This window comes from Gouania willdenowi, chromosome 2 (genome assembly GCF_900634775.1).
Source record: "Gouania willdenowi chromosome 2, fGouWil2.1, whole genome shotgun sequence".
In the NCBI taxonomy this organism is placed as follows: Eukaryota; Metazoa; Chordata; class Actinopteri; order Blenniiformes; family Gobiesocidae; genus Gouania; species Gouania willdenowi.
Genome location: NC_041045.1, coordinates 5,496,684 through 5,510,660, shown reverse-complemented (window position 1 = coordinate 5,510,660; position 13,977 = coordinate 5,496,684). Strand labels below are relative to the sequence as shown.

Sequence of the window (13,977 nt, the reverse complement as noted above, 5' to 3'; positions counted from 1 at the left end):
ACTATAGAGCACATTATTATTAATCAGTGTTAATACACATTTTAAATAATCCCATTGTCAATAAGTGAAATGAGGGGTCTCAAATAGATTCATCTGTATAGTTTTTATCAATTCCGGTCATCTCCCACCTGGGACCAAGACTGACCATTGTATTTTTAGTTCATGTTCTAATCAAGATTATTTACATCATTATTATGGTTATTATTTTTACCTAGAAATTAACATAAAACCCCATATTTTTAGTGCTTCCTTTGTTAATTTTCCACTTTCTCTCTCTTAAGTACCCCCTGTAGTGCCACATTTTACCCCAGTATCCTCATTTGAGAAACGCTGGCCCAGATGATAGGTAAGCATGTTGTATGACATCAAAGATCAAATTTACTTGTTTTATTAGGCTTTTCAAAGTAAAAGCATTATCCCTTTTCATTACATACAAAGCGGCAGAAATCCGTATACGAGTGTAAACATCAGCCGAATGCCGACGCGGACCACTGCTTGACGTCCGTGGGGCATTGTGGATATTTCTGCAGAGCCTCCATGATCTGACTGTTATCCAACATGAGCCTCATCAGCTGATATTCCTTCTGAGTCTTGGCCGAAGAACTGTCGACTGGTCGGATCATCTCCAGTTGCTGCAGGTGTTCAAAGGCCTGAGGATGCAGAAGAGAAGAGCTCAGTTTGGACTTTGAACGGTTGTTGTAAGGCGTTGAAATTGCTAAACCGACCTTCAGGATGACCGGCTGCTCAAAGTTGAACATGGAGCGTGACTTCCTCTGCAGGAACTTCTTGAACTCTGCAGGAAAGGTGATGAAGTTACTAGGTTTAGGTTTAATGTCGCGCCAACAAGGAAAACTTCCAACTATTTTAACCAGGGTTTTATGAAGTAATGACACTGGGTCGTACCATTATGAACCATCTGGAGGTTGAAGGGTTCTCCTTCGTAGACATCGTTGAGGTGTTTCATGGCGATGACCAGACAAAGCTCCAGAATGGACAAACCTGAGGAGAAACAAACAAGACGTTCTCTAACTGGAAGCTTTCTACAAACTTCCCCCTACTGAAGACTCAAGGTGTAGAGAACGAGGACCAAGTTGTTGAGGTAGTGATAATGCATTTATAATAGGGGTGTCAAACTCATTTTAGGGGCCATGAGTTTGACAAGTGGTCTATAAGATACAGGACACGCATATCATCAAAAATAAATACATAAAAATGTATATTTATAAACAAAAAGATGGCAACAACTCCTGTAGTGTGTATATATTAATGAATAAACAAATAATTACCGTAGTTGAAGATAAATAGATACAAACAAATTCTAAAAGAGGTCTCAATAAAAAAGTCAAAAACAAAAAAAATAAATAAACGATGCCACAAGATGACATGATGACTAGTTAAACTGTGAGGTTACATGTTTCATCTATTTCAGGTCATTTTGATGATGTTTATTCTGCTGATTGTTCCAGGGGCGGGACAAAAACACAAACCACGCCTACATCAGATTTCCAACTGAAGCACAACTGGGAAGGAGAAAGGCCAGTAAATGCTATCTTTGTGTAGCTCAAAGTTGAAACTGTTACCGTGCAGCATGTTGGCCTTGGCGTCACACAAACACAGTCGACTCGCTTCCAGGACGTCCGCTGCTTTGATGACCGGTTTGGAGACGGTCACTCGACTCAGGCAAAACACCTGAGAGAAGATTTCGGAGAACCTGCAATCACTCAAATATCTCCACATGGGAAGGAAAACTGCAGCATTCCTCACCAGCAGCGTGTGCAAGGAGCGGAAGTCTGTGCTGAAGTGGAATTGTCTCCTGAAAACGTCCTGCGCTGATTTGTCTTCACACAGAGTCTGCAGGACAGGAAAGGTACAGGTTCAGGTTCTGCTCTTCCTTTATTTCTCTCTCTGTGGAGCTTCCTGACACACCTTGATGCTGGAGTTCCACTCCTCAGCGAAGTGTGCGTCCGGGAAGGCGTCAGTCAGGCTGAGCTGGGCCTGGATCCTCTGCTGGTACTGAGGGAAGGAGAGGCTACTCAGCAGGAGGATCTGACGGTGGGAGAACCGCGACTTCACCCGTTTCTCCAGCAGCTCCATCACATCCTGTGTTTTTTTTTTATTTAACAAGAGAAACCATCAGATAAATACTGGTGAGTCCCACCACAACAACCCAGTCCAATTGTTTCAGTTAGAGAATTAAACCTTCCAGAAATATCAGGACATTTATGCATCATTGAATCTTTTTGACTTTTTGAATAATTTCTACTATTCGCAAGAGTTTATGCCACTTATTTCTACTGACCATAATTATGTCCTTTGACGTAAGTGGGTGGGCTTTGAAAATGAGGTCACAGATTCTCCTTAGCACAGATATAAATAGACTGTAAGCTTGTCCTCGTATGTACCCTGGTACAGCTTACTCAGTATATAGTGTGAATATCTAATACAGTATAGCACTATATGGTATTTATATCTAAAAAATATATATATATAGATATATGAATATCTAAAATCTATGTTATGTGAAATCAAATAATTTTAAACATGGGAACATTTCATAATTAAAAAATAAATGTGAGAAACCAAAGAATTAGAAGGAAATTATCTTTTTTAAGCTTAAGTTACAATCTGTTGCTACTATATTAATATTAAAAAATAATAATTACTACCAATAAAATCATTCTAAATTAAAATGACATATCAAAGCCACCCCATCACAAGTGTGATAGGGTGGCTTTCCCTTCAAAATAAAAGCATTGTAACTTTTTTTTCCCCTTGTTTTAGCCCTGATCATACCAGCGAGAAATTCCTTGATTCTCACCAAATTTTTCCAGATTTGCCTTGTTCTTATTGACAATATTAACATCTGTACCAAAAATAAAGTCAATTGCTGCTCATTTAGGGGTGGCACACTTTTTTAACAATGTAGACCTGTTTTTCCCCTATTTTTAGGAATAGTGTTCGAACTGTTTACTCATTTTTGTATAAATACAGGGATAAACTATTAATCACTATACTTACCTTTATATTGTTGAAGTTCCTGATATCTGTGAAAGTTACACATTCTGTGGTTGAGCAATACAAATTGTAAAATAGTGTGCCACCCTTTACTGACGTACAAAATGCGATCTGGCAAAATTTGGAAAACTTTTTTCATCATATTGTGAACCACCCTATTGTACGTTACTTAATAATTATTGCATTTATAAGTAAAAAAAATAATTAATAATACTGTAGAAATGGGAAAAACCCTGCAAATCAGTGAAAGTAAAATAAGGCGCACCAGCCTGCAGGTGAGTCCCACCACAGCGACGGGTGCCTGGGCCGACTGGGAGACGTCCAGCAGGTTGTAGAGCAGCGTTTGGTTCTTGTGGTGAGCGAACAGGTCGAACTCGTCCAGGACGAACAGCGCAGGGCGGCTGCTGCTGCGATCGCCTGAAAACGAGACAAAAACATCTAATATTAGTGTTGGTAAACGTGCTGTTTTCCTCTGACACTGTGAAAGGACTTCACACCAGTGACCACCACCACGTTTTGGTTAGCTTAGCACGTAGCAGCACTGGCTGATCAAAGTCAGAAGATAAAAGATTCGAAGTATGTTTTCAAGTCATCAAAAGTGAATTTTCCCAGTTTTAGAGCTACAATAAAATTATTGAACACAAATGACACTTCAAAATCCTTTAATCTTTATTTGTTTTTGGCTTTGTAGAAAGGATACTACGAAATATATATATATATATATATATATTTTTTTTTTTTTTAAACATTGTTATTAAAAAACAATATTCTATAAAAAGGAGTTTATTATTATTTTTTAAATTGCATTTTCCATATTGATCAATGCAAATATCTAATAATAATCTGAAGAGCGCTGTTTTTCTTAATTGTCACTTTAATCAATTGTACAGTTTTCAACAAATTCCAGAGATTTACACTTTGCTTTAACCTCTTTGTACAGTTCATACTTTTTGAATAATTACCCTTAAAATGTTGCTATTAGTATCTATAAACCTGAATTGTGTCCTTTGATGTGAGTAGTTTCACTTTGAAGATGATGCAACATCTTCTCTAGTCTGAATTTTACAGACAGTATATTGTGCCGTAAACTATTTTACGTCACATAAACATGTATATTTTTGTGTTTTGGGGAGTTAAGTCCATTCAAACTAATGTGATCAATGCAGATCATTTCTACAGCTTTATCACCTTTTTTCAACGCCTCCAGCAGGAAGGCCAGATTTTCTGCAAAACTTCCCTGAAAAGAAACACAAAAGTGTCGTTTACGGCATTTTTATGACATAAAAAATTGTCCAAATTCAGACACTTACAAACACTTTGTCCCCGACGACGTTTTCCAGGTGGAGTTGCCGGGTTATTTCCTTCAAGGCTATTCTGTCGTCGGTTTGTAAAAGACCTGCAGAAACACACTTGAATATGTTCACAAACCAATCCAAATTTAACCTCTTATTAAATCTGGAGTTCCCCAAGGTTCAGTCTTAGGCCCCCTTCTTTCCACCATCAATTCATTTCCTGTTGTTCATATTTTATCTCATTACAACATTGTAATTCATTCTTATGCAGATGACGCCAAGCTCTACTTCTCCTACGAACCCAATCCCACTGAAAACAGGCCCAAATACAAACACACTTCACATTTCCTTAGTCTGTTTCATGTAAACATGTATTTGTTTGAACCTGATCAAACTATTTATTTAAAAATCAAATTCAAGTATATGATGTGCATGAGGCACACTTCAGTTTTTTCCTATTTTTCATGTGTTTTTTCTTTTGCATTTTGCTATTATGTATCACCCCCATGTGTAAATAATGACTAGGCATCTTTTGATACCAAGTAGAACCAAAGTGTACAGAAAAAAATATAAATAAGCGGTAAGTCAGTTTAAATACCGTTCAGATGAACCTGTAGGAGGTTTTTGTTCACGTCTTTGTCCTGCAACAGGTCCCTCAACGCACAGCGAAGCAGCTGCAAAAACACAGACACAGTGTCAAACACACGCATGAACCACTTCATCATCATCATCATCATCATCTCCTCCTCCCAGTTTCCAGCTCACTGTGGTTTTCCCGGCTCCTCTGGGGCCGACGATGAGCAGCGAGTTGCTCTCTCCGTGGACGGCGGTCCTCCTCAGCAGCTCCAGCAGGTTTCTAGACACACACACACACACACACACACTTCTTTATTTTTCAGTCGTGGTAAACAGGATCCATTAAATCCTCAGTTTTTACCCACAAACTCTGATTAAATTAAGCTAAAGGTGGTTTTAAAATTAGAACAATATTATTAATTTCACTTTTCATCTGATTATCTTATTAGTAGACACTGAAAACAATTCAATCTCAAGAAAAGTAGTCTGTTACTGCCCTCTAGTGTTAGAAGTGTGACAGGACGACAGTCACAAATTCACAGATCTTCAGAATAAAAGCATAATAGCTATCGTTCCTACTTTATTATTATTATTTTTAATATTCATTAATAGGGCAGTGCACTTTGTTTTTCAGAGTTTGTATTTTTTTAATCGTAGTTTCCCTTTATTAATTAATTCATAACACTTAATATATTTTTAAATAGAATACAACTTCATTAATCATTACAGTAAATTATAATACATAGATAATGCACACTGCCTATGTATCCCATCCTATTTTTTAAAACTCTGGTATTAAAATATTTTGATTTTTATTTTTTGATTGTTTTTATTTGTGATTTTACTTAGATAAAAATATATATATATATATATATATATATATGTTTTTACCATTCAGTATGGTAATACACTTAATATTTGATAATATTGTAATTTAATAAAATTACAAATTACTTTAGACTACATTATTTTTTATGGTTAGACATTTCAAATTCAAACTAAAAATGTCAGACTCGCGTAACGTTTCATTATTTTCCCCACTTATTAAAAGTCAAATATTCTGTGTTATATGTCTTATTAGTGTAAAACAGAAAAAATAAGTAAACAAACGTACTTGTGTTGAGCTTCCACTCCCTCTGGTTTCTCAGGGAGACGCTGATGACAGAAACGCTCCCTTAAAACCTGCTGGAGCTGAGAAAATTAAACCTCATTATTACTAAAAAATAAAATAAAAAATACCATCAGTATTATTACATTTATTGTTGTTATTAATACAATCTCAGCATCAGGTGTAAATAAAAAAATAAAGGTGTTTATGGTGAAAAACAGTGAGTCATAGTTTATCTTGTTGGTACAAACCTGTGTGATGCACTCGCCTGTTGGCAGATGGACATCTTTGACCTTCCTCTTACTCATGACTGTAAACAAAGACAATAAACACATGAAGACTTGTGCTATAATTATTATTATTATTTATTAACATGAATAATAATAATACAATTTTTTTTATTTAAAGTCTCTTGTTTTGAAAGGTCTTCCGGTTGGCACATTTGCCAAACTCCAAATCAGAAAGTGGCAAATTACGATTTATCGCTTCAAAATACATGAAATCTTAATTTACAGCAAAAATAAAGACATGTCGAAAAAGTCTACGCGTTAGGAGAAACATTCGGCGTATGATTTACGCATCATTTATATGCAGTTTGTGACCAAATCATATCTAAATTAACCGTGCAAGGTTCCTCTGACGTTCACAAAGCTTACGTAATCTTCCTCCATATTATGTATATATTATGTATGCCGAATGTTGCTGTAAAGCAAAACCAAACCAGTTGTACGTATTGTTAGGTTTATTTTGCACATGTTTTCCAGGAATTGACATATATATCTTATTTTCCTGACTTTAGGAATGGAGTCTGGTATGATTTTCCACACGCTGCACTGTTCGGTAAGATGAACATCTGTACGTTAGTTTCAGAGTTTCTGACGTCACAACCGCCGTGTGAAGTCAACGGGAGTTGGTTAAACTAACTAGTAACTAATTAACACAAACTTAGTAACGTTACTTGCCCAGAAGTTGAACGGGAAATCCTCCTCAATCTCCGCGGGAATTTTTTTACGCAGACGATGACGACTTCCGGTGTTCAACAAACCCTCTTCTTTGATTGGCTGAGGTGCGAGCACAAATTAAAATAATAATTAAAAAAAAAAAAGATTAACATTAATTAATTCGAGAAGATTAAAGGCTCAAATTATACTTGAATTGTACTTTTATTTATTTATTTTTGTTTTTCAACTAAAGTTTGAAAACTAGTATTTTAACTACAATTTTAATATTAAAACAAATCCACTAATTGTTTTTGGTAAACTTGCTAAACATAGTGTGACTCTAGTAAGTTTATTATCAATGGAAATGTATTTTTCTGCTTCTTTATATTCTCAGAAACCAATGAATAATGTTATTTCTTTTAAAACTAATTTAAGTAATAAGCAAAAAATATCTGAAAGTCAAATGTATTTTTTTTTAAAATTTTTTTAAAGGTGGTAAATTTAGTTTTTTAGTGAAGGAAAAGTCCTTCTGCGAGCCGGATTAGACGCTTTGACGGATCTTGAGTTTGACATGTATGTGTTCGAGCAATGTTCCTCAACTCTTGGGTCGTGGTCCGAGCGGGCCCCTAGCATAGGTAATATAGGGCCAGTGGAGCCATCCACATGAAGGAAGAAAAAAATTTTCTTATATGTTGTGTTATTGTTCAAATTAAAGTAATTGGTACTATTTTTTAATGTGAAAAAACAGAGCCAAATTAGAAATTTAACATTTTCTTCAGTGTGCGTCCCTGATTGCTTTTGTTGGATAGTGGTTAGTCATAAAGTCAGATGAGAACTACCAGCCTAGAACTCCAGTAAGCTAAACCTGAACCTACATTGAAGATATATCATGTGTTTTCCGCATTTAATATGGTGCTATTTTTTCATTGTCAAATCTCAAACTTTTTGTCTTTTATTATTATTATCGTTATTATTTCTTCTTGTTTCTTGTTTTGTTTTGTTTTGTTTTACTGTTTCTTGTTTTTTCTACAAATATATACAATATAATTTCTTTGTCTAGGGCCATGTCATATTCCTTAAAGCTGGGTGGGATTAAATGAGCATACGCTATTCCTGACTTTTTTCTTAGAATTTGTAAACCTGAAAAACACCTCATTGGCCCTGTGTAAACAATGCAATTTGTGTCATTTTGCACTACATTTTTGAAAATAAATTGACAAACTGCACTGAATGCTGTCAATACATTTGAAGTAAGGTTTGTGTGTTTGTACATTTTTGTTGTTGTTTTTTTTACACTAATTTGTGTATTATTTAATCCTACTGTGAATTTATGATCAAGGTTTGGGAGTCAATTTGTGTGTTTTTGTTCATGTTTTGTGAGCTTTTGTCGTAGTTTTGTGACTTTTTTTTGTTTGATCTTCTTGTCAGTTTGTGTATTTTAGTTATTTTCTGTTTTATGGAGTCATTTCGGGAGTTTTTGTGTCATTATGGAATTCCTTTGGAGTTTAATTATGGGTGTTTCAATTATTTAAAAAAACTTTGTGTAATATTGATGTTGTTTCGTGTCTTTATTTTACTTTTATGTCTTTTTGGAGTTTTTTTTGTGATTCTTGTTATCGCTTTGTTTCCTTTTGGTGGTTTTTTTTTTTGTTTCGTTAATTATCTAAATGCTGTCATATTGTGTTTCTTACTATCTTACCTTATACATGTATCTATTTTTTTAATAGTCTGGTTTTAATAAATGATTAGTTTGATGTGATAATTTTATAAATTAGCTTATTTGATTCAATAATAAATTGTCTCATTATCCCATCTTTTTAATAGAATTATCTTAATAATAGGATTTACATTTTCTAATAATTAGAAATTTTATGAATCATTTTGAATGATTATGTACTATAAATAGTCTTATCATGCAAAGTAACTTGTTTATAGGAATTATAAGGGAAAAAGTAGTTTTCTCAAGACTAAGAAAAAAAAAAAAAAAAAAAAGAATAAAAAAAATATATATAAAGTAAATCATCTCTCTAGCTAGTGGTATCGCGCATGCGCAGCGAGGCTCTCCATCATCTCCAGTATCCCAGTTAAAGCCGCAGCAGAACCAGTGAACTAATGGTAGGCTGATTTCTCTCTTTTTTACACCGTTTCGGAGCTCACGGTGCTCGGCTCCGTCTCCGTCCTCACGCCGGAGCTTCTCCTGCCGTCCCACGGCTCAAAGCGCACAGTTTACGGCCTGGTTTTCCGCAGACAGCAGCGTTTGAGCTGCTCTTCGGTTGCTAACGGTGCTAGGCTAACCGTTGCTAACTCGGCCTGTCCCGGCCTGTGTCTCTCTCTTGGCTCAGATCTCTAACTCGGTTCTTTTTTAGCTTCTCTTTGACAATCCGAGGTCGCGATCGTGTACGCGAATCGCGTACGCGGACGGCTGCGGTCGCGGGTTGCTAATTAGAGGCTAAATGTTAATTAGCGTAGCCGAGCTCCGATTCATTTTCGTTACAACAAGCTAACAGGCTAGATACGTGCTAACCCGAGGTAATGCAGCTGCTGGCGGACGTTAACGGCTGAATTTACAGCCTGGTTCACGCTCTTTGGTATCCACCGTGTCCGTGGTGTGTGTGCGAGCACCGGGGCTGCCTTGCTCGGAGGCTTTGGGGCAGAAGAGAGCCGTCATGTCGGCTGAGACGCAGACGAGCTGTCAGCTGCAGGACAATACATGGGAAATACTGAGCCCGTTACAAAGCTGCGCTCAGAGATCACACACTCACCTTATACTCTGTTTATTGTGCATTTAAAGTGATAATCATTTTGTTAAAGTAGGAGAAGAAGCATTTACGCATGATGCTCCACCGCCGTGCTTCACAGTGATGTTTCATTAGTTTTCTGCTTCCATCCCTGCATGTTTGAACTGTAGAACATTGTAAATCTGTCAGCATCTATTCCTCGAATCATCTCCTAATTTTAACTTCATCAAAAAACTGAAAACATCCTCCAATTAAGTTGCATTTGTAGATAGAATACAATTTAAAAAAAATTAAAATTCTCTTAATCACATTTATTGACCAATTTCTGAATCAGGAACTTTCCTGCAGAGGCTTTAAGATATCTGCAACCTTCGGATATGATGCTACCACCACCGTGCTACACCTTTCACAGTATATCAGATAGAATATATCTTTTAAACTCAGTTTACCTCAGTTAATTGTCTTATTAGGGCGATATTTACAATATATTGTCTTTCTCATGAAAAAGCAACTTGTCGACCCCAAAATGGAGAGAACATATTGACTCTAGTTAAAGACTTTGATTTTTCTCATGCGGTTTAGTTTCTCTTTCTTAACTTTATCGACCCGTTACTATATCACTAACTTTCTCGCGGAAGCTTTAAGATATTGTGAAGCCTTCTGGCATGATGCCGCCACCTCTGTGCCTCATCTCGATATTTGTTTCATTGGTTTTCTGTTTCTTTGTCAGTGTGGCTCATAGAAAATGTGCCACAATCAGATTAAGAGGGCATCTTTTTAAGTCCATGTGGTTAAATGTGTACAACTTTACTGAGGCCTTTTTATTGTGTCCATAAAATAAAATTTTATTGAATAAAATTTCATTTTATTGACACAAGGCCTCTGACTCGACCTTTCTTTTAGAAGCTTGAAACTACATTAGACATGATGCTGCCCCCACCATGCTTTACAGTTATAAATGTTGATTTGCTTTCTACTTATTTGGTCTTGTGGGGAATTATTTTTTTTGTATCGTTCCGACTGGTTTAAGTTTAAAAACTGTTAAATGTCAAGATGTTTAGTCATGTAGTGAGCCTTTGAAATTTAGTTTAGGAATAATACCTTTTCCACTTCATTTATTTTTCTGAGTTTACCAATTTCCTCTTTGTCCATTACATCGTCTACCTCTAATTAGACCACTTTACTGTCTATTATACATAAACGTTATATATGGGGTGGACTTTGTTGGTGATTTTCAAAGGTGTCATGGTGATGAATCATGACTGTGATAAATTCTTTATTTGATATTTCAGTCGTTGCTGTATGCATTTAACCCCCATATATGAATTAATATCTATGATTAAACCCCCTTGTCCATGGGGGAAACAGGGTGTAAATGTGTGATATTGTCCTAAAACAGGCACTTGAAGGTTTATTCAGTGTCATATTGACATTTTATACCAAATTTGTGTTTAAATAAAATAAATAAATATTTAATACAATTGCCGTTCCCATTTCAGGAAAGACGTGATTTCTGTTTTCCGTTAGGTTTATGTGATGTTTAAAAAGTAAAAAACTAAAGTATTTGCCAAAGGTGTATCTGAAATCAAACTGCTCTGTGGCCCTGAAAAACAACATTAATACACCTCCGTCTGTTCTGATTGTGTAACCTTCAGACTTTACTATCAAACCTTTTCATTTTGCCAAGGCGCCATCCTTAATGTGCCACAAATTCACTTAGTGGTGGATTCTGGGCTTTAATTTCACTTTTGATGCAGTTTGTTTAGATGAAAACATCAAATCCGAGGCCACAGGAGGCTTTCTACTTGAACTTTTTCCCAGAGCTCCTTTACCTCTCATTGTACATTAAATTAGAAATAATAGAAGGTGGGCAAATAGACACAGGGTCAAAGGGGTTGGGTGGGGAATGGTATTTATTGGTGCTGCAGTGCAATAACTGGTAAACTATCAATGGCAGGGAACTTTAACACAGGATGTTTGACTGATTAAAAAGTGGTTTTAGAATTTTTTGATAGTTGGTTAATCTACTACCAGCTTTCATATACATATGTGTTAAAGGTGGAGCCTCAATTTTCCATTTCATAATTTCTTCTCATTCGTTTACAGAATTCCCTGTAATTTCCGTGTCAGTTTATCGATGCCGCCACTGGCCATTAAATTGTGCCAACCATGCTTAATACGGTTAGTTGAGTTAGCTATTGCTTTTAGTTTCATATACCTATGCTGCATAATTGTGCCAAAACTTATGCGCTGAAATAATGCAAGATTGGTGCTAAAAATATCGCCAAAATGCGCGTTGTTGTCCCAAAAGACGCATACTTACGACTTTTTATTACAAATTTTTCCAAATTGGTTTTGTAGTTTACTCGTTTTTATTTTGTTTCTTTTTTACTAGCTTACCTTAATTAGATCAATCATTGCGGGCTCATAAATGTCCTGAAATCATGCCAAACATGCTTCATAAAGTGAATTTAGTTGCATACTTTAGATGTATTTTCTTTTATGCTCCCTTTGTGTATTTGCACATTTTGTTTAATTTCTACTTCATTTATTGGCAATTGCTTCTCATATTTTATTTTATTTTATTTAAGTAGTTGTCATTTAAGCCTTGTTTTTTTTTCCGCACCAATACACCAAGACAAATTTCCTCGTATATGTAAATGGTCGTGGCAATAAAAAACAATTCTGATTCTGATATTGTTAATAATTTCATATTAGAAAGCATGCACTAAGATTATGTGGTGTGACAAGTCCATCTGCTTAATTATTTTGTACCTAATATTGTTCAAAATATAAGAAAAAAAATTGTCGTAATAACAATATTGCCACTCCTGTTTCAGGAAGTGAATTCCTTAATATTCGTTAGTTCCATACTTCCACTATATTATTTGCATTACTACAATTATTGTGTTACTACCTGTAAATCTTTTCTCTGTTCTCGTCATTTTGAGCCCACAGTAGATGCTCTGTTGGCCTGCATTTGGCCCACGTACCTTAGGTCAGATTTTGCAGTGTATTCCAACCGATTATTATGGGACATTTTTCTGCTTCCTTTAGACCATCTTAATGCTCCCTGCGCTCAGTTTAGAAGCTGACAGTTATTCCCAAAGGTGAACCACTAGGAATAGGTCAAATAATTCATGTTTAATTGAATTGAATTTATTCTGCTTTAAATTCCTGCACATCGAGCAGAAACGTTTCAGTTTGGTGTGAGATTTTGCTCCATCGATCGCGCGCAGTCTGACGCTAAAACGTGAAAATATTGAAGACATGTAACAGAACATGACTCCCATAGCTTCCTAAATGATGATATTTGGGGAAAGTGGATATGTACGGTGCACTGGTTTGTGAATTAGAGTGAATTTTCAGAGAGAGTGTGTGTGTGTGTGTGTGTGCGCCTTTGTTGCTGAGTCCTGGGCAGTTATGAGTCAGCACTAGGCACCATGACACTAACGGTCCAGCTTCCATGAGTTCTGCCACTTTAGGAGCAGACGTTTCTGCACATCAGATCAATATTTCTGTCCCCTTTTTCATTTAATGGCACATTTTTAGATAACTTTATATTTTATGACGCCCTAATTTTAATTTTGCATGACGATATAACCTCAGAGGAGAGTTATAAAGGTGTATAAAGGGACTAATTTGAACTGGGGCGCTGATAAAGTCTGGTTATCAGTGCAGTTTTCCAGGTTAATTGTGAATTATTCCAACTTCAGGGCATCCGCTTTAACATCATGGCTAAAGTGTCTAAACATGAGTGTTTTGACTTCGGTTTTAAAAGCTAATCATTTTACTGTAGGGATTTTCATAGGAAAAACAGCGACTGTTTGATACATCACCACAAAGTTCAGTTCCGGAAAATCTCACAAGTTTTTGAAATTCTAAAATGTGGAAACTAATTAATAATTGGGGACCTTGTAATCGAATCATCTCAATTAACCGCCTAAAATATTTGACACAACAAGCAACGTTTTGGTATATGAATGAATGAATCAATGATGAAAAAACAATAAATGAGATTAAACAACAAAATTGTGTTTATTATCTTCATCACTGAGTGCCAACAAAGAGTATTAGTATTGCATTGTTCACAAAGCACAAACTTAAATTTAAGTACGTTGTATTCATGCTCAGAGCAAATGAAGCTAAACAGGGAATTAAGCACGTATTCCACAATAAAATATCGGGTTACTTTTCAAAATAAAACACTTCAGATTATATTTCAAGTAAATACATCACCAAAACGTCATAATGTGTAAAAACAAATTCACATCCACTATATTGATTCCTCTCATACTGTAACTGCT

The 13,977-nt window shown here is 35.7% G+C and overlaps 2 protein-coding genes across 4 annotated transcripts in view; one reads left to right on the top strand and one right to left on the bottom strand.

Annotated features, from left to right (window-relative positions):
* Nucleotides 1-372: 372 nt before the first annotated feature.
* Nucleotides 373-9,633, bottom strand: orc4 (origin recognition complex, subunit 4). Of its 3 annotated transcripts, none has more exons than XM_028464430.1 (14): nucleotides 9,529-9,633; nucleotides 6,243-6,301; nucleotides 5,998-6,074; nucleotides 5,073-5,163; nucleotides 4,906-4,981; nucleotides 4,326-4,411; nucleotides 4,204-4,252; nucleotides 3,281-3,432; nucleotides 1,927-2,100; nucleotides 1,765-1,851; nucleotides 1,581-1,689; nucleotides 904-999; nucleotides 726-793; nucleotides 373-650 (listed from the first exon to the last, which is right to left on the bottom strand). In XM_028464430.1, the coding sequence occupies exons 2-14, from the start codon at nucleotides 6,297-6,299 to the stop codon at nucleotides 468-470; spliced, it is 1,305 nt and encodes a 434-aa protein (XP_028320231.1). In that variant the 5' UTR covers nucleotides 6,300-6,301; nucleotides 9,529-9,633; the 3' UTR covers nucleotides 373-467. The 3 variants fall into 3 exon arrangements, with proteins under 3 accessions (XP_028320231.1, XP_028320238.1, XP_028320223.1); XM_028464437.1 differs by having other exon boundaries at nucleotides 9,457-9,594; XM_028464422.1 differs by lacking the exon at nucleotides 9,529-9,633 and adding an exon at nucleotides 6,954-7,057.
* The window catches only part of mbd5 (methyl-CpG binding domain protein 5), a 24,358-nt gene continuing 19,301 nt past the window's right edge, over nucleotides 8,921-13,977 (top strand). The window contains exon 1 of the mRNA XM_028464008.1: nucleotides 8,921-9,047. The gene's annotated coding sequence lies outside the window, so the exon portion shown is untranslated. The remainder of the gene's footprint in view (nucleotides 9,048-13,977) is intronic.